General features: G+C 47.1%; 1 protein-coding gene across 1 annotated transcript in view; it reads left to right on the top strand.

Annotated features, from left to right (window-relative positions):
* GABRD (gamma-aminobutyric acid type A receptor subunit delta) overlaps positions 1–18,411 on the top strand; it is a 48,375-nt gene that overhangs the window by 16,383 nt on the left and 13,581 nt on the right. The window contains exons 2-5 of the mRNA XM_079987098.1: positions 13,446–13,558; positions 15,090–15,157; positions 15,315–15,535; positions 16,643–16,725. Of these exons, the coding sequence (XP_079843224.1) occupies positions 13,446–13,558; positions 15,090–15,157; positions 15,315–15,535; positions 16,643–16,725 (485 nt within the window). The remainder of the gene's footprint in view (positions 1–13,445; positions 13,559–15,089; positions 15,158–15,314; positions 15,536–16,642; positions 16,726–18,411) is intronic.

The following is an 18,411-nucleotide window of genomic DNA, read 5'->3' as shown; positions in this document are numbered from 1 at the left end:
GATGCTTTTTTGAAACCTACACACCTCAAGGAACTAATCTATCACATCTGTAAGCCACCCATGAGGCAAGGTGAGGCTACTGCCTCAGGCGACAGGATGCAGAGGCGCAGCAGATCCAGCCTCCAAGGAATGAATCTCCCACAGTGAATGAATCCACAGTGGATACAACAAATGTGGAGGCCAGATCTGCTGCCTCCCCACACAATGCCACCTTCACAGCGGCTCCTTAGCAAATAGGAGACCTTGCTGGTCTCCTCCCATCCTTGTTCCTGATGTGGAGTTTCACTCACTCCTTTCCTGGTGCGGAGATGTGCCATTTTGTAGTTTGCCTCAGGTGCCAAAATGTGTTGGGCCAGCCCTGCTGTACGGCAGTGGAAGTTCTAGGAAGGCATGGTCAGTTGAGAATTGTATCCATTCCTGATTAAAAAGTGGCATTGGGATTATTTGTGCTGATGAGTCATAATACATTTTTTAAAAAACCAAACACCTGGAAACAGGTGGATGGGAAAACTTAAAAACATTAAAATTGGGGGAATTACATTTAAAATCTCTCTTGGTAAGGAAGTTAACCAGCTTTAGTTGATTCAGCAACTTTGTTCAATGCTTCGAGAGGAAAGGTGTGGTATAAGAAAAGGTTATTCATTTGTTTATTTTTAAAAAAATGAGTTTGACAGCAGCACTTAAAGAATGAAGGTCAAAATGTTGCTCAATCTCCAGCCTGCACCGCTAGAGAAACAGAGACCAATATTGACAGCAAATCCTTGAAGTAATTTGATGAAATGTCCCTCCCTGGTCCTACAGTTCCTAAGGAACCATTACTTTTTGTTAGTTAGATTGGTGGCTGTTCCATTAGGTGGTTAGGAGATGGTTTCCTGAAAGGTGGGAATCTCTCCCTGTTTTTAAATGAGATGCTCCACAGAGCTTGGGGACAGATGCTCTCCCTTGTGAAAAGGAAGAGACGGGGAGGTGGTGGTGGTGAGTGAAGAAACCATAGTTTGTGATGGAGAGGGATGCATGGGCATAGTCAAGGGGTGGCAGGTGGGGGCAGCTTCCCCCCACCCCAGAACCACAAATATTATTGAAAAGCATTGAACGTACTCAATTATCTGAGGTTCTGCCCCCCGCCCCAGCAGAAGCCTGCCCCCTGCAATGTCCTATTTATGGGGTATATTTACCCGTGATTTCCCAAGAAAAGCTCAACAGATGCCAGCCTGGCCAGGACGGATTTCCTTTTATACCTTCTGGGCTTGGTGAGGCATGTGACCCTCACCTGTTCTGAGCCTGCGCCAGATGAGGAATCACACACCTCCTCCCAGAGCTAGCAAGCCCTACCTGGGCTGTGGGTCCCTGCTTTCCTTCCCACAAAACTGACAGCTGTAAGTTCTGGAATCCTGAGGTCAGAGATGGTGGTGGCCTGGCCAAGACAATGGCTCAACAATCTTGGCTGCTTCCCCCCCCCCCAACAAGAAACCTGGCTACGTCCATGGAGGGATGTACATTGTTGTGAGATTTTAGGAGATCACTCTTCCCTTCCGAGAGCTACAGTTCTCGGCGTGGTTTAACAATCCATCCCTCATCCCAGAGATGTCTGGGAATGGTAGCACTGTGAGGGGAATAGAGGTCTCCTAACATCTCTCAGCACCTTTAACAAACTATAGTTCCCATGATTCTTTGGAGGAAGCCATGACTGTGTAAAGGGGTATTTTCTGGTATAAATGCATGGTGCAGATGGAGCTTCTGCCAGTCAGTGTAAACAACACTGAGCGAGATGGACCAATGGTCTGACTTGCTGTAAAGCAGCTCCCCATGTTTCTAATTTCTCTTGTGCTGCCTCTCTCTATAAAAACCCCCATTTTAACGAATGACACAGAGGTTAGTAACCAACAGGGGATGACTTGCTGGACCTTTGAATACAGGGGAAACATGTCAGAAAGAAATGCAAGGGTTGGATCTTGCTCTTCTTTCCCCTCTTTCCTCCCCCACCCCACCCCACATCCAGTGATGCCATTGCTAATGACAGCTCCTCACACAGTGGCTTTTATTAAACTCTGATGCGGTGACTGAATGCAGGGATGAATCACTCATCTTGGGATACATTTTCAATTCAGACATGCAATATGCACTTGCCAAAGGGAGTGGCAATGCAGAAGCAGACGGCTTTGTTTGGCTTTTCTTTCTTTCTTGTTATTGTTCTTTTTTAAAAAAAACAAAAGCATTGTTTCATATACAGTGGTACCTCTGGTTAAGAACTTAATTCGTTCCAGAGGTCTGTGCTTAACCTGAAACTGTTCTTAACCTGAGGTACCACTTTAGTTAATGGGGCCTCTCGCTGCTATTGCGCCACCGCCACGAAATTTCTGTTCTCATCCTGAGGTAAAGTTCTTAACCTGAGGTACTACCTCCGGGTTAGCGGAGTGTGTAACCTGAAATGTTTGTAACCTGAGGTCCCACTGTAGTGCAGTGGTGGGGAGACTCAAGCCCATGGGCTCTCCATGCAGCCTTCCAGACCCCTACATTGGGCCCACAAGTCTGTAAACCCCAGTTCCTGGGAACTGCAAAGAGGGAGGGTTGCTGTTGTGCTCGGATTCTGCTTCTGGGCTTCCCACAAGCACCTGGTTGGCTTCTGTGAGAGCAGGATGTTGGACTGTATGGGCCATTGTTGGCCTGATGAAGCAGGACTCTTATTGCATTCTGTAAAGCTCTTCCATCTTTGACAACTCCACTAACAGCAACTGATGGTGTCTGTGTTACTCAGAACATACATCCACAGAACGGTATCCCAAACCCCCCTGATGCTGTCTGCGCAAGTGCGCATACATGGGAAGCCAGAGCACAATCAACACAAAAGCTGAATAACACTTTCCGCCCTGTTTGTTTTGCAGAGCAATTCAAAGCATGGCCTTGTGGCATTAAATGCAAAAGACCAATTTCGGAAGTAGGGCTTTTGCTTCCTTTTTTGGGCCAGTGACACATGGAAGAAGAAGAAAGGGGACTGGGGGGGGGGGAACCCCTAGGAAAGTTATGTAAGTCCCAAGACAAGAAATGCTTATGGTATATTCGACTACAGCCTTTCATCAATATTTAACAAGATTTCTCTCCTTCTACCCGCATTATTTCTTTTCAAGCGCTCTGCTTATTTCGGAGCCTGGTGGGAGCTGTTGCACCAGATCTGAGGGCGGCTCTCATCTAATGTTTTGAGTTATGTAGCTCATGTAGCTCTGGAGCTTAACTCATTACCGGTTTTGAGGTCCAACAGCAAGGGCCTTTGTAAAGGGAACTGCTGTCAGAAGGAGCTGCTCAGGGGATGTTAAGGACAGCGCTGCAGGATCAGACCCAAGGCATCTTGTTTCCCCACAATGGCCAATCGGATGCTTCTGACTGGGTACAGAATACTGCAGCCAGGCTACTGCCTGGGGTCAGTTAAATGTAGGGAGCATATTACTCCCCTGTCAAAACAATTTCACTGGTGACTGATCTGTTTCCAGGCACAATTCAACATGTTGATCATGAACTATAAAGTCCTATGTGGCTTGGGCCTGGGTTACTTGGAAAATTGTATCTCCCTTTATGAACTTGCCCAGGTGCTAAGATCCTCAGGTGAGCACCTTCTCCAGGCCCCATCAACATCAGAGGCACAGTTGCTGGTGACCTGCGAGAGAGCCTTTTCTGTGGCTGCTCCCATGTTTTGGGACTCCCTCCCAAGGGAGGTTAAATTGTGTCCCTCCTTGATATCTTTCTCTTGGCAGGCAGAGACCTTCCTATTCAGTCAGGCCTTTGGGCAATCAGTGTTTTCATGCTAGTTATAAATGTGTTTTATTGTATTTTAACTATTGTTTTCAACTGGTTTTCACACTGAGAGCCAGTGTGGTGTAGTGGTTAAGAGCGGTAGTCTCGTTGTCTGGGGAACCGAGTTCGCTTCCCCGCTCCTCCACATGCAGTTGCTGGTTGACCTTGGGCCAGTCACACTTCTCTGAAGTCTCTCAGCCTCACTCACCTCACAGAGTGTTTGTTGTGGGGGAGGAAGGGAAAGGAGAATGTTAGCCGCTTTGAGACTCCTTAAAGGGGTGAAAGGCGGGATATCAAATCCAAACTCCTCCTCTTCTTCTTCTTCTTGGTTTGTTAGAATTATTTTGTATTTCAGAGCTATGTGTTTGAAGTTTTGAAAGCCACATTGAATCCCATCTTGGGAGACAGCCGGGATATATATACATTAAACAAATAAGCGATACCCCTCTCCCATGGTCTCCCCCCATTGCAATCGGTAGTCAGAGGAATTATCTAGGACAGGAATGGGGAACCTCAGGCCCAGATGTCAAATGTGGCCTTCCAGGCCCTGGCTCTCAGAATTGTCCCCAAAGCCACACCCTCTCTTTTTAGGCTACACCCCTTGCCTGCCCTGTCTTGAGTGTTTTTGCCAAGCTGAAATGTGTCCTTGAACCCTTATCATTTCCTCTTAACTTGTCCAGAGGGAGAACAGAGCACAGGGAAAGTTCTCAGGTACAACAGATCCCTGCTGCAAATGTCCTGCCCCAACACACGGACTCCTGCCACTGCCAGCCAGTGTGGATAGTACTGAAGGAGTGAAGACCAGAAGTCCCCACCTTGGTAATACTAGAGAGCCAGGCTGGAGCCATTTTATAAGCTGAAAGCCATCTTAGAAAGCAAACTAAAAGCTAAAAAGACATCTCTCTCTCTCCCCTGCTTGCCCCTGCTTGCAAAAACAATATTTTTGCAACACAGCGAGTTTGCAAGAGGATGCGGTCAGGGGATTTTGCTAGTAGTTGAGCTGTTTCTGAGAAACTGTCTGTTTGCCCAGGATGTCTGCCCACCGCAGGATTCGAAATGCAGACCTAGGCCTGAAGTTGTTAAAACCACAGACCCCTTTCCTGCTTAAACAGGGGGCCAGAGCACTTCCTGGAAACAGCAATTAGGTTAGATAGTTTATAAGCTAGCAACGCCATCTAATGGAGAAAGCAGTTTGGAACCAAAAGGCCACCATCAATTTTCTAATTGGTTGAGCTTCAATGAATATGCATAAAGGAGGATGTCTGGGAGGTGGAAAGGGGGGCTGAACTGTTGCTTTGCCTTAGGGCATAAAAGTTGTCTGCATCTGACTGACGGTGGGCATTCTCTCATTTCTTCCTGAATGCACCCCTTTTTGCTTTTTGTCTGACAAAATTCAAACTGAATAAAAGACTTTTTTTTAAAGAAATATTGCTGCCTGGATTTTTCCATTCTGGTCTATATTCTGAAGTCCCCAACATTTCTGGTGCCCAAGGTGACTCGGATAGGGACCTTAAGTCCTCAAAAAGACCAGAAGGCAGCTCCCTTGTCCTTTTCTAGACAGGGCACAGGGGAAGGGGCAACCGGCCGCTTGCTCCTGGCGCCACCGAGGCTTTTCTTCGGAGGAGGGCGAAGCCAATTTGACCCTTCTGCTGGATCCTGTGAGAGGAGACAACGGATTGAAGGACCGAGGTTGACAGGACAGGGCAGGAGGAACCAGCCGGCTGGGGTGAGTACATGGCAAAGGGCCCTGAGGACAGAGGAAGGCAAACCCCCTTGTAATTAAGGGGAAGGGAGATCCTGATCACATCTCCAACGTGGCCAGTGGCATTAAGGGGAAAAGGATTGTCCCCTGATAACCACCCACGTTAAGGTATTTGGAAGAAGGAAACGGGGCAGAGGGAACTGGTGTGTTTTGTATGTTGTATGTCAGATACTCCAGTGCATGAATTGTGAATGAGCGGTCAGGGCTTAGCGTCCCTTTGGCCAAGCGAGTGCAGGGTTGTGCATTTCCTAGTAGGGCGACCTCACCTAGGTCACAACCTGAAGTGTGTGGAGAGTGGAAGGAATTTTGAAACCCGGTTAGGAGCGGAGTATCTGAAAAATGGGGTCTGAAGCAAGCCAATGTAGTCCTTTTGAATGCTTTTGATTTGGCCCAAATTACTTACAATCAGAGAGAGGAGGCCTCAAAGGAATAACCACCCCCAAGCTTTTCTGATGTCTACTCCTCAGTCAGCAGGCATCAAATCTTTCAGAAACATAGGGGCCCTAGCTGGGACAGGGCAACAAGGAGTATCTTTTGAGGCTGAGGACCTACTTAGAGAAGAGTTTCAGACTCAGATTCAGCTTTGGGAGCGATGGAGGGGATCGCTCGAGAGATCCCTTAGGTTATTCAAGTTGGTATATTGAACTAGAATGCATACAAAACTTTCAGATCTCTGGACCTCAATGAAGGCAAGAGTTCAGCCAGGCAAAGCTGGAGGGTTCTCTGCTGAGCTGTGGCTTTGGTAGTAAGGCAAGCCTCCTAGTTTCTCCATAGCCCAGCACTGAACTGGGAAGCACATGAGCCTCGCAGACCTCCAACAGTTTTGATCCCTATAGTAGCTACAGCTTGACCAGGGAGGGCAACCTAAATCCCAGAACTTAGCTAGGGAAGAGCTGGGTACCTCTGTGACCGGCGGCAGTTTGGAACACATCAGGGAAACCACCAGCAGCCCCCTAGTTTCTCTGATGACCAGTGAGAGGTGGTCTATGGCTAGGAATTACGAAATGCTTTCAGACCTATAGCAGTTACAGTTGAGACAGGGAGGGCAATTTAATTGGTGCCCTTAACCAGGCACCAGCTGGATGGCTCAGAGCTCAGGTGTGTCTCAGAGAACACTGTAACAGACCCCTAGCTTGAGGCTCAGGCAGAGGAGTCTCAAGAGAAGACCTGCATCTCTGTGGCCACCACAGTTGATAAGTTAGTTGCCACAGAAAAGGATGAAGGAAGAGATGAAGAAACAAGCCGGACACCTGAAGCTGACACAGGGTGTGAGCAGCCAGTGACAGGTGTCTGCTGGGAGAACTACTAGAAGTTTTAAAAAAAAAACTGCACAAAACAGAAGGAGGAAGAAGAGCTTTGTCCATTTAACTTGGATGAGTTTGTGACCATGGATGAAGTTCTAGAGGTTCACGTGATAATAGAGAAACCCCCCCACCCCCTGGCTGAAGAAATATAAGACTGATCAATGCAAAATTATGGCCCTTAGGACTGAAATTAAAGGAGCACAGGCAGGAAAATGTCTGTTCCCAGTGCCGTGGTGCCCCCCTTGGGAGGACAGGGACAGCCCCATGTCCCCAATGCTCCACCATTGCCCCACTATGTGGCCCCAGGAGCCGAAGCAATAGGAAAGGGGGGGGCTGCCAGACACCCCAGAAGTAGACAAGGCAGAGCCCAGCGACCAGACCCTGGAGGAAATATATCCCAACCTTAAAGAATTGAGGGAAAGGATGAACAAATACAGAAGTTCGACCACTATGTATTGAGAAGCTGAAAAAGCTTATCACAATGCTCGAGCCAAAGCATTGGGGGAGTACATAAAGCGGTCCAGGTCCACCGCAGAGGCAGGAGAAGCAGAAGTCCTGACTCCCCCTTCGTGTAATTTGGGACAACACGCTCCCTGCGCCTCCGTTCACCCTCCAATATGTCCCCTTCACCACCACCGATTTGATGAATTGGAAGACCCACACCCCTGCGTTTGCTGAGAAGCCCCAGGCAATTGTGGACTTGCTGTCCTCTATATTTGCAGCGCATGAGCCTACCTGGGCAGACTGTCAACAATTGTTGAACACTCTCTTTACCTCAGAGGAAAGGAGGAGAATTAATACACAGGCTTTAGAGCACCTGAAAGACCAGCAGGTTCAGGAGGCAGATTGGCCTAATCGGTATCCCTTAACCAACCCACAGTGGGACCCAAATAATGTGGACAATCGCAATGCTCTAAGTACCTATCGCGAACTCCTTTTGCATGGAGTTCGCAGGGCAGCTAGGAAGCCCACTGACCTGTCTAGGGTGACTGCCGTCGTACAGAGGTCTGATGAATCTCCGGGCGATTTCTTGGAACGCCTGATGGAGGCATACAGAATTTGGACCCCCTTTGACCCTGAACTCCCTGCACATGAGTTAATGGTAAATGCCTCCTTCATAGGACAATGTGCAAAGGACATTAGAACCAAAATCCAAAACAGCCTGGGTTCCAGGGCATGTCCAGATCTCAGATCATGGCCATCGCCCAGAAGGTGTTTGAACAAAGAGGAGAGGCTGAGAAGAGGGAGAAAAAGCAGTGGAGGAAAGAAAAGGCAGCAGTGTTAGGCACGGCAATGGCTCACAGCCCAGGGACCCGAGGGGTCCGCCGTAGCCATTCAGAGACCCGCGGCCAAGGGGGAGGAAGATGCCTGCTCAGCAACAGCAAGGCCATGAGAGTTACCCCTGTGAAAGGCTGCATGGAGCCAATTGGGAAGCCTGGTCAAAACGCATGTACTACTGGCTGGCAGAAAAGCAGCTATGGGAAAGTACACAGGCTGAAACAGGCTTTGCCCAGCCCATTAAGAAGTTTACAGGCGCAGTGGAGGCTTGTGAAGCAGACGTGGCTGATGCTCTAGAGAAGCCCTGGGTTGCGTGGCAGGGACTGAAGACGGCATGTTAGGCCGCAGTAGAAGCCAGACCAGAGGGACCTGGAAGCCCAGAAGGGGCTGTGGGACGCCCAGAAAGCCCAGAGGGGCCTAGAGGATGCCCAGAAAGAGTACCAAGCCCAGAGGGGGCTGAGGCTGCTTTGGGAAGTTGTTTCTACGGTTCAACGCATCTGTGTGATGGACTGTGTGTTGGAAAAAGGCTGAGAAGGCAGCTGCAAGTTGTTTCTCAGGCAGCAGAGCACCCAAAAGTGGGGGTGCAGGCCAGGGAAGCCGTTCCAAGACCTCTGAGAAGGCCAAGTCCAACAGCAGAGTTAAAGGCAACACTGAGGCTAAGGAGAAGCGAGGTAGCCGAGCTGGAGGCTCAAGTGAGGCTGGCAGGGGATCAGAGCCATAAGGACCTGAGTGCAGCTGAGTCCAGCCTCTCTAGCACCAGGGCAGCCCTGAAGGAGAGGACACCGAAGAATTGCTCCCCCTGCTGTGGGAGGCGGGATACAAAGTTTCCCAACAGAAAGGTCAATTGTGCCAAAATAAAATGAAATACTTAGGTTTTAATGTGTCACACCAGCAAAGGACACTGCGACCAGAGAGAAAAAAAAAAAGCTATTTGCTGCATGAAGGAACCCACCACCAGAAAACAGTTGCGAGGATTCCTAGGAGCAGCAGGTTTGTGCAGAATTTGTATCCCAGGCTTCAGTATTTTAGCAAAACCTCTAAACGAGAGTACCAGAAGAGGAGAAAGAAACCCCTTTGAGTGGGGGCCAGCCCAACAAGAAGCTTTTGAGACTATTAAGTGATGCCTCATGACTGCACCAGCCCCAGCCTCAGTTATTGGAGCACTGGTCCCAGAAGGGATCTTAAGCACTGCTGACAAACCAGCCTATACAAAGCAGGAAAGGGACACTGCAGATGCTCAGGAGTTGACATTGTTCAAAGAAGAATGGTACCTTACCTCTGATGATAGGATATAGATCCCAGAGTCCCTTTCTCAGCAGATAATTCAGAGATACCATGAGTCCACCCACATGGGGCCAGATGCCACAACCAAGCAGCTGGAGAAGTATGTCTATATAGCCAAGCTTTATCAACTGGCAGCCCAGATTTCCAGGAAATGCCTGCTTTGCCAAAAGAATAATCCCAGAATACATTTACGGGTTGCCAACACCCTCAACCCAGCTACTCTACTGCCTTTGCCAGACACAGACAGCATGGAACACCATGATTGTCTCCAAGTGATGGATGAGGTCTATTCCAGCAGACCGGATCTGAAGGATGAGCCGCTGAAGAATCCAGACATTGTATATTATCCAGATGGCAGCAGTTTCATTGTGGACGGCCTTCGTAAAGCAGGATATGCTGTAGTGACCAATGAGGAGGTTGTGGAAGTAGAACCCCTGTCCCCCGGCGCTTCTGCCCAAAAGGCTGAATTAATTGGACTGATTAGGGTCCTGCAATTGGCAGCTGGATGCAAGGCTAACATCTATACAGATTCCAAATATGCCTTCTTAACCCTGCATGCGCATGGCGCCCTATGGAAAGAGCGGGACTTGATTGGAGCCCACGGGAAAGCCCTGAAATACGGTCCAGAAGTTGAGACATTACTGGAAGCTGTATGGGCCCCCGAAGAGATTGCTGTGATGCACTACAAAGGCCATGGGAGAGGCTGGGACATGGTCACTAAAGGCAACCAGAAGCTCGTGAAGCAGCTCTGAAACCTCCACCAGTGGTCACCGCAGCCCTCATCCCAGAACTCACTCCAGACAACCGTGTTTTTGTCCCACAGCATCTGGCCAGTGTCATTGTACCACGAATCCACCCATTTGGGAGGCCCAGCGGCTGAAGCACACCTTGGGAGAATACTCTACATCATCTCAACTAACTAACTGCTGCTATATCCAAAAGGTGTGTCGTGTGTGTTTGCTTCCTTTCCAGGTATTTCTTCCAGTCTCGCTGAGCCGGTTCACCAGTTCCAACAGGGTGACAGCGTCTGGCGACCCCCTCATCCCCAACTGCGGTGAAAGTAGCCGAGGTGATCCCCTGGGTACATCACACGCGTCTGAAGAAGTCAGAGGGTGTCTGGACTTGCAAGAGAAATCCTGCTGACCCTCTGAAGCTGATCATCACCTTGTGTCTGACGCTACCGGGAATGCGCGTTGGGCCACGGGCAACGAGATCCTGCAGCTGATCATCACAAGGACTTTCATAAGGACTTTCTCTTTTCTCTATTATGTTCTATATTGATTTGTTCTGTGTCTTATTGCCCTGACCCCACCGAGCCATACCAAACTTACTGGCCTGCTGGCCTCTGCTACGACTGGTTCGTCTTGCCGGTGGTAAGAGATGGCGTGCTCATTGGCTATTGGAAACAGGGGTTTGATGAGGTTGCCGTATTGCAACATCCCACTACCCCATTGTGGCTCCTCTTCCACACCACTGTCCAGCGCACGTGGGTACTGCTCCTACGGGAACTTGCAGAGACGGTCGAAATCTATCGAGTTCTGGACCGCTCTTGCTGTTGTGGGGGGGTAGCCAACTGTCAATCAGGAGGTAGAGCACTGTACCAACCCCATTTAATAGACCAGGTCCTAATCTTAACCCAGGTGTTGCATGGGACGGAACCTATCTTAATGCAAGTGTTGTAGGGGAGGGAGCCTGAACCAGGTGTGCATTGAAATTGCTGAACAAGTGCCAGTAAATTCTGCAGCACCACCTCTGACAATCGTGGTGGCTCGATCCTCCCAAAATCCCAGAATACTACCTAAACTGCTGGGCCTGGTAACTCCACACCTAATACCCTTGAATGTGACAGGGTATTCTTGTGGCTGCATAAGAGTTGCTACCCAGTAGACAGACAGGGCACCTAGTTCCAGAAGAATTGGATGGGAGGGGTGCCCGCGGGCAGCGTCCCCAACGTAGAAACTTGCTCTCCAGCAAATTTAGAGGCACCACTAGGACTTTTGGTATTGGGACCAGAACCCCTTGATATAGTCACCCCGTGTGTCAGGCCGTTGCAGGGGTGGATATATTCTTGTGGGTGCAACATCATTTACGTGGAAGAAGGGGCCCCTTTTGGGTATAGTATTTTCCCAGGAAACCACAGGGGTCTCCACCCACCGGGAATAGTTGGGAAGTTGATCCAAGTGGTAGGAGCTTCCGAAATAAGGTGGAAAATAACCCCAGAGGCCCAAGCGTTTATAGAATACGAATATCAGTGGGCCCTTCAGCGGTAAAAGAATATTAGGAATGGCCCCGAGTATTGGTGGGAGGAACTATGGAAATATTGAGGTTGGTGGGTAGGAGTGGTATGTACTGCCCTACTTCTTTGGATGCTCCTGTATTTTTGCTGGCATGAACGATATCGTATCTGGTTGGAGAACCTACCTGTGTATTGGCCAAAGCGGGAAAGAGTCCCCTGGTCTCCCCTGCCAACTTTTCCCGTCTAATGACTGAATGGGGCGTCCACAACCCCTACAATAGGTGGTTACAAATGGCTGAAATGGTAGCCCATTCTGCCAATAAGTCGAAATGTCTGGTATGCACCTTGGCCCCAACAGATGCCACGAGTAGACTACTACTCCTCCCACTGCCACTTAACCGTTCCACCATTCACAAACGAGCACTGGTCAATGTCTCAGCAGCACTGGAAATTTTTGCCGCCTCCACCGCTGATGACCTCCCCAGCATATGGAGTTGGCTTACTTCTTGGCTCCCGGGTTGGTGATGGTTAAAAGAGATTGTGCTTGTGATCCAAGTTATCTTCATGGCTATATTACTCTTATCATGCCTCTTGCCTTGCCTTATTCAGATTGTATGCCGAATGGTAAGTCGCTCAGTTAATGCAGCAACACGCACTCATATCCTGGCTCTTTATAATGTGGTACCTATTGATCCATCTATCGAAAATGATGAACCGGAACCGGTCAGCATTTTCATGATGGAAAGGGGGGAATGAAGGAGTGAAGACCAGAAGTCCCCACCTTGGTAATACTAGAGAGCCAGGCTGGAGCCATTTTATAAGCTGAAAGCCATCTTAGAAAGCAAACTAAAAGCTAAAAAGACATCTCTCTCTCTCCCCTGCTTGCCCCTGCTTGCAAAAACAATATTTTTGCAACACAGCGAGTTTGCAAGAGGATGCGGTCAGGGGATTTTGCTAGTAGTTGAGCTGTTTCTGAGAAACTGTCTGTTTGCCCAGGATGTCTGCCCACCGCAGGATTCGAAATGCAGACCTAGGCCTGAAGTTGTTAAAACCACAGACCCCTTTCCTGCTTAAACAGGGGGCCAGAGCACTTCCTGGAAACAGCAATTAGGTTAGATAGTTTATAAGCTAGCAACGCCATCTAATGGAGAAAGCAGTTTGGAACCAAAAGGCCACCATCAATTTTCTAATTGGTTGAGCTTCAATGAATATGCATAAAGGAGGATGTCTGGGAGGTGGAAAGGGGGGCTGAACTGTTGCTTTGCCTTAGGGCATAAAAGTTGTCTGCATCTGACTGACGGTGGGCATTCTCTCATTTCTTCCTGAATGCACCCCTTTTTGCTTTTTGTCTGACAAAATTCAAACTGAATAAAAGACTTTTTTTTAAAGAAATATTGCTGCCTGGATTTTTCCATTCTGGTCTATATTCTGAAGTCCCCAACAGTACAGTGGTATCTTGGGTTACATACGCTTCAGGTTACATATGCTTCAGGTTTCAGACTCCGCTAACCCAGAAATAGTGCTTCAGGTTAAGAACTTTGCTTGAACTTTGCTTCAGGATGAGAACAGAAATTGTGCTCCGGCGGCGTGGCAGCAGGAGGCCCCATTAGCTAAAATGGTGCTTCAGTTAAGAACAGTTTCAGGTTAAGAACGGACCTCCGGAACGAATTAAGTACTTAACCTGAGGTACCACTGTACTGACCTACAGTTACCCAATGGCCTGATTTGGAAGAACTTGGCAAATTCCTGTGTTCTGATGACATGTTTTTCCCCCTCTTTTTTAACAACAACACAGAGCTATGAACGACATTGGAGATTACATCGGGTCAAACATAGAAATATCTTGGTTGCCTAATTTGGACGACCTGATGAAAGGGTATGCAAGAAATTTCAGGCCCGGAATTGGAGGTAAGATTCTGGCTGACGTCGTTAAACCACCCTGGGAATCGTAGTTCCATGAGGGAAATAGGGCTCTCCCAGAAACATTCAGCACCCTTAACAAACTACACTTCCCATGTTTCTTTGGGGGAAGTTGTTGACTGTTTAAAGTTGTATGTTACTGCTTAAGATGTACAGTGCAGATGGGGCCTAAGCTGGATATGGCTCAATTTTTTAAACAAACAAACCATGAAACAATTTACATTGCAGCAAGGTAGCATATTTCTGTGGTTACAGGGCAAATTTCAACAGAATATTACCATGGGCTCCTGATTTGGATTGATGGATATGCCATGGATCAGGACCGCACAGTCTTTTCTCCACATGCCTAAACGTGTGTCTGATGTATAGTGACAATGACAACACAACAAGTGTTAACACTTGGGTTAACTCTGGAAACCACATGTGAGGCTGTGGAGGTGAAAACTAAGTAGCCAGTACAACTCTGAGCCTGTATAGGATAGTTGTGGAGGGTTTTGCAGTTGCCAAACAATATACCAACCTGAAACGTGAGTATTATTATTATTATTAACAGTTTAAGCTTTTTCAGAAAGTCCTGGAACCATTGCTTTTAAAAATTGCCATTGTCCAATCAAATTACAAAGTTGGATAAGGTAAGGGCACCAGCTTCCGAATATAGGTGGAGGAGAGGGGGTTATTGCTTTGCTTTGTTGTTGTTTTTATTTGTTCCTGTTTTTATTATGTATTTTGTGTTGGCTATCTTGTATTTTTATGCTGTGAACCACCCTAAAATCTACGGATGAAGAGCAGTCTACAAATTTAATGAAGAAGAATAATCATGCTTAGTTTGGCCCTTATGCTTTGTTAATGGCACAAAAGCCCCCATTTGGACACCATCAGGTGGCAGGTGGAGAAGCAGTCACGATTCCCTCAGTTTCACTGACGGGGGTTCTACTTGCAAATTGTGTAACTCCTGTTTTAAAAGCTGCACAGGTTACCAGTTTGTTGCTGGGCCTAATTCAAAGTACGAACCCCTGAAAGATTTAGGTAGGCCTCAAATATATGAAAGACTGCCTCTTCACCAATCTCCCGGGGTGTTAAGAATTGCCAGTTTGGCCTCTCTTGGTAGTTTCACTACCCTCAGAAAAGCGGGGGATTGGTGGCCCGGGACAGAAGGGGCCTTCTCTGTGGTAGCCCCTAAATTGTGGAATTGCCTCCCCATAGACATGTCTTCATTATATCTTCACTGAGCCTCTTCATTGTACAGTACACATCACTTTACCCTGGCCTCTGGCTTCTTGCAGTTAATGTGCTTTGCTTTGTGGGACCCACCTCTTTTGCTGAATGTAAACTTTTGTGTACCGTTTGGAAAGCTTTCCCTTGCTTTATAATGGTGATGGGTTTTTTTCCTTTTTAAAGACTAATTTAATATTCTATTGTTGTAACCTGCCCTGGGATCTTATGGTGAAATGGGGAGTAAGAAATCTCATTAATAAAATTAAATAACCCCCTCTTTTTTTTTTCCTTTCCCCTAATTCAGGCCCCCCTGTTAACGTTGCTCTAGCCATTGAAGTTGCCAGCATTGACCACATATCAGAAGTCAATATGGTAAGTTGGCGCTTGAAGAAAAATAACGCTGCCGTGTCGTAACATCCAACATTTTTCGGGGGTGGGGGTGGGTGGGGAATAAAGATATATGTTTCTCCAGATTATGGAATTGTGGGAAATTTTAATGGCAGCCAGTGGTGGTGATTCTTGTCCTCAGGAATACACAATGACAGTCTTCCTGCATCAAAGCTGGCGCGATGACCGGCTGTCGTACAATCACACCAACGAAACCCTGGGCTTGGACAGTCGCTTTGTGGATAAGCTGTGGCTGCCGGATACCTTCATTGTCAATGCCAAGTCTGCCTGGTTCCATGACGTCACTGTGGAGAACAAGCTCATCCGGTTGCAGCCTGATGGGGTCATTCTGTACAGCATCAGGTAAAACAGAAACTTCATGAGGAAGAATGACCTTTTGTGCTGGGTAATTAGATGGCAACCTTTGCTGGGTTTTAGGTGGTTTCCCAAGTGCTGCATATAGTTCAGGCCACATGTGTTTGTGGGCAGGGACCAGTTGGCCTTTGATCAGCCTTGTGCGGTTCCACTAGATTCAGAAGGATCTGTAGTTCATGCTGATGTTTACTTGCACTTGTATAGGCTGGTGAGGCTCTTGAGAAGCAGAAAGTCACCAACTCACCAGTCACCATTAGTGCTGCTTGCCCCACCAACTTGTTGGAGGGGCTGCTCAGGTGTTGGGTTCATATAAGCACATGTGGTGGACCTGCAATAGGGGAGCCACATTCTGAGGGGAATTATTCAAAGATATTAGGGAGATAACCGGACAAAACACAGTAAAAGGCCTGGAGTTCGCATTACATAAAATTTACCTATGAGACAATATGACCTGCATTTTAAGCACATTTTTAAAGTTTTAACTGACCAGGTAGGGTGGGATGGGGTTATTTAAGCATCTTATGTTTTAATTGTTGCAACCTGACCTGCAACCTTAGGCCGAAGAATGAGTAATAAATTATAGTAGTCAAATCATCATCACCATCCAGCTTTTAGCAGCAGCCAGGCTAGTAATAACTAGATATTGGAAATTATTAGAAGGTGCAACATTGACCACAAGTTGTTTTTAAAAAGCCTGGCAATTTTGCACGGACAGAAAAATTAACTACTAAACTAAAAATAGCAAGGAGAATGAAATGAAAAGGTACATTTTGGGTGGATTGACATGCTTTTATTATGTACAGTGCAGAAGAGGAGAATGCGGGACCTTCTCCAGTTTATAAAGTTTTGTTTGCTATCATTGCAGGCAGTAAGAGAAATTGCCACCAAACTGGAAATATGACAATTTAAGGGATGCAAGCTCTGATGTAACCCAAACTCATGTCTTCAAAAATGGTGGGAGGGTGGGTTTTTGTTTTAACACTGCTTCTTGTTGTTTTGTAGTATAAAACGGTAATAATAATAATAATATTTTTTAATGGCAAATGTTAGCCTATATGTAATGGTGGTTTTTGTTGCTGTCTACATTTTGGATAGAATCACCTCAACGGTGGCCTGTGACATGGACCTTACCAAGTACCCTATGGATGAGCAGGAGTGCATGCTTGATTTGGAGAGCTGTGAGTTCAATTCTGAGGCGTCTATTTTAAAAAGGTCTTCTCAAATGGGAGAGCAGGGAGTGGAGGAGATAATTTCCTTCACACAGGGTAGCCTTGGCCCAGAGTGCAAACCCCTTAGTTATTGGAGCAGGAGCAGGGAAAGCACAGCTCTCCCAGCTCCCATAATCCCTGACCATTGGCCATGCTGTCTGGTGTTGATGGGAGTTGGAGTCCAACGGCATCTAGAGCATGGAAGGATAACCTTTGGTGCTCCAGCTGTGGCTGGAATACAGTTCCCAACATGTCTGACATTTGCAGAAATGTGCATATTAGGAAAGAGTCACCCTGAAATGCTGCAACATTTTCATGGACTTGTTTTTGTTTTATCCCAAACTAACGTGGAAATGTGGATAACTGTACCTAAAGAGTGGAAAAAGAAGAAACCGAAATTAACAGATTTGGCCCTACCTGCAGTTTATTTGAACGTTTTTAGTGGGCTTCTTGTAACTCAAGGCAGCTTACAGCAAATGTCCACGTTGCAACTCTGTCTAAATGTGGTTTCGTCACAGCACCACAGAGCTTCTGAAATCTGGCTGGTGGTGGGATGGCAGGTTAAATGGTGCTATGCAGGGCCTGATGGCACCATGGAAACGCTGTTGCACACAGTTTAACGCCAGGATGACCTGGATGCTATTTCTCTAGGCCTGAATAGCTGTGCACTGGGACTAGAAAGCATTAGAGCGGATTGTACGCTGGTGCAAGTTTTCTCCTCCTCCTCCTCCTCCTCCTCCTCCTCCTCCCTCTCATTTCATTTTTAGCACTGACTGTTTTCTGAGCAATTAAGCACAATACATTTTTATCCCACCAAATATAGCAATCTGCAGTTCTTTTTACTTATGCAATCAGTAAATGCAGAGGCAGCCAGAGAATGAGGCGGCAAAATTTTAGTCTGCTGGCGAGTTTTTACAGAGGGCTTGGATTTTAATTTAATTTTGCAGATTGTGTTTATAGAGCAATAATCACAAGGAGAAATGAAGCCTCTTAAAACAGATTAAAAAAAGGAAAGTTGGTTCTCCATGGGAGTGGGGGCGGTTTAAAGACAAGCAAGGAGTTTTGTTTTGTGGGGAGGGGGATGTTGATGTAGAAAATGGACAGGTGAGCCAAGCACTTGAAGAGTAGCAATTTTGCTCAAGTGAAGAAAAGCTTTAATTTTATTTCTTGCAGAAATATTTATTTCTTAGAGAAAAAGCTCTAATTTTATTTCTTAATATATACCTTGCCTTTTCCTGTGAATGTTGGGGTAGGGAAGAGGTGGGTGAATCTGCCAATATCAGTTCCTTATTTTTCATAGAATCATAGAATTGTAGAGCTGGAAGAGACCCCAAGGGTCATCTAGTAGACACCCTGCGATGCAGGGATCACAAAAAAAGAATCCCTGACAGATGGCCATCCAATCTCTGCTTTACGTAAATCCTCCAATGAAGGAAAGCCCACCACTTTCCAAGGAAGTCCGTTCCACTGTCAACCAGTTCTTACTGTCAGAAGGTTCTTCCTAATGTTTAGTTGGAATCTCCTTGCTTGTAATTTGAATCCACCGGTTTGAGTCCTACCCTCTGGAGCAGCAGAAAACAAGCTGGCTGCACCTTCCACGCGACAGCCCTTCAGATATTTGAAGATGGCTAATATATCTCCTGTTAGTCTTCTCTT

The sequence above is a fragment of the Podarcis cretensis genome (genome assembly GCF_951804945.1).
Source record: "Podarcis cretensis genome assembly, chromosome: 8".
Classification (NCBI taxonomy): Eukaryota; Metazoa; Chordata; class Lepidosauria; order Squamata; family Lacertidae; genus Podarcis; species Podarcis cretensis.
The sequence above is the reverse complement of the archived record's forward strand: the minus strand, read 5'-3'. Positions and strand labels throughout refer to the sequence as shown.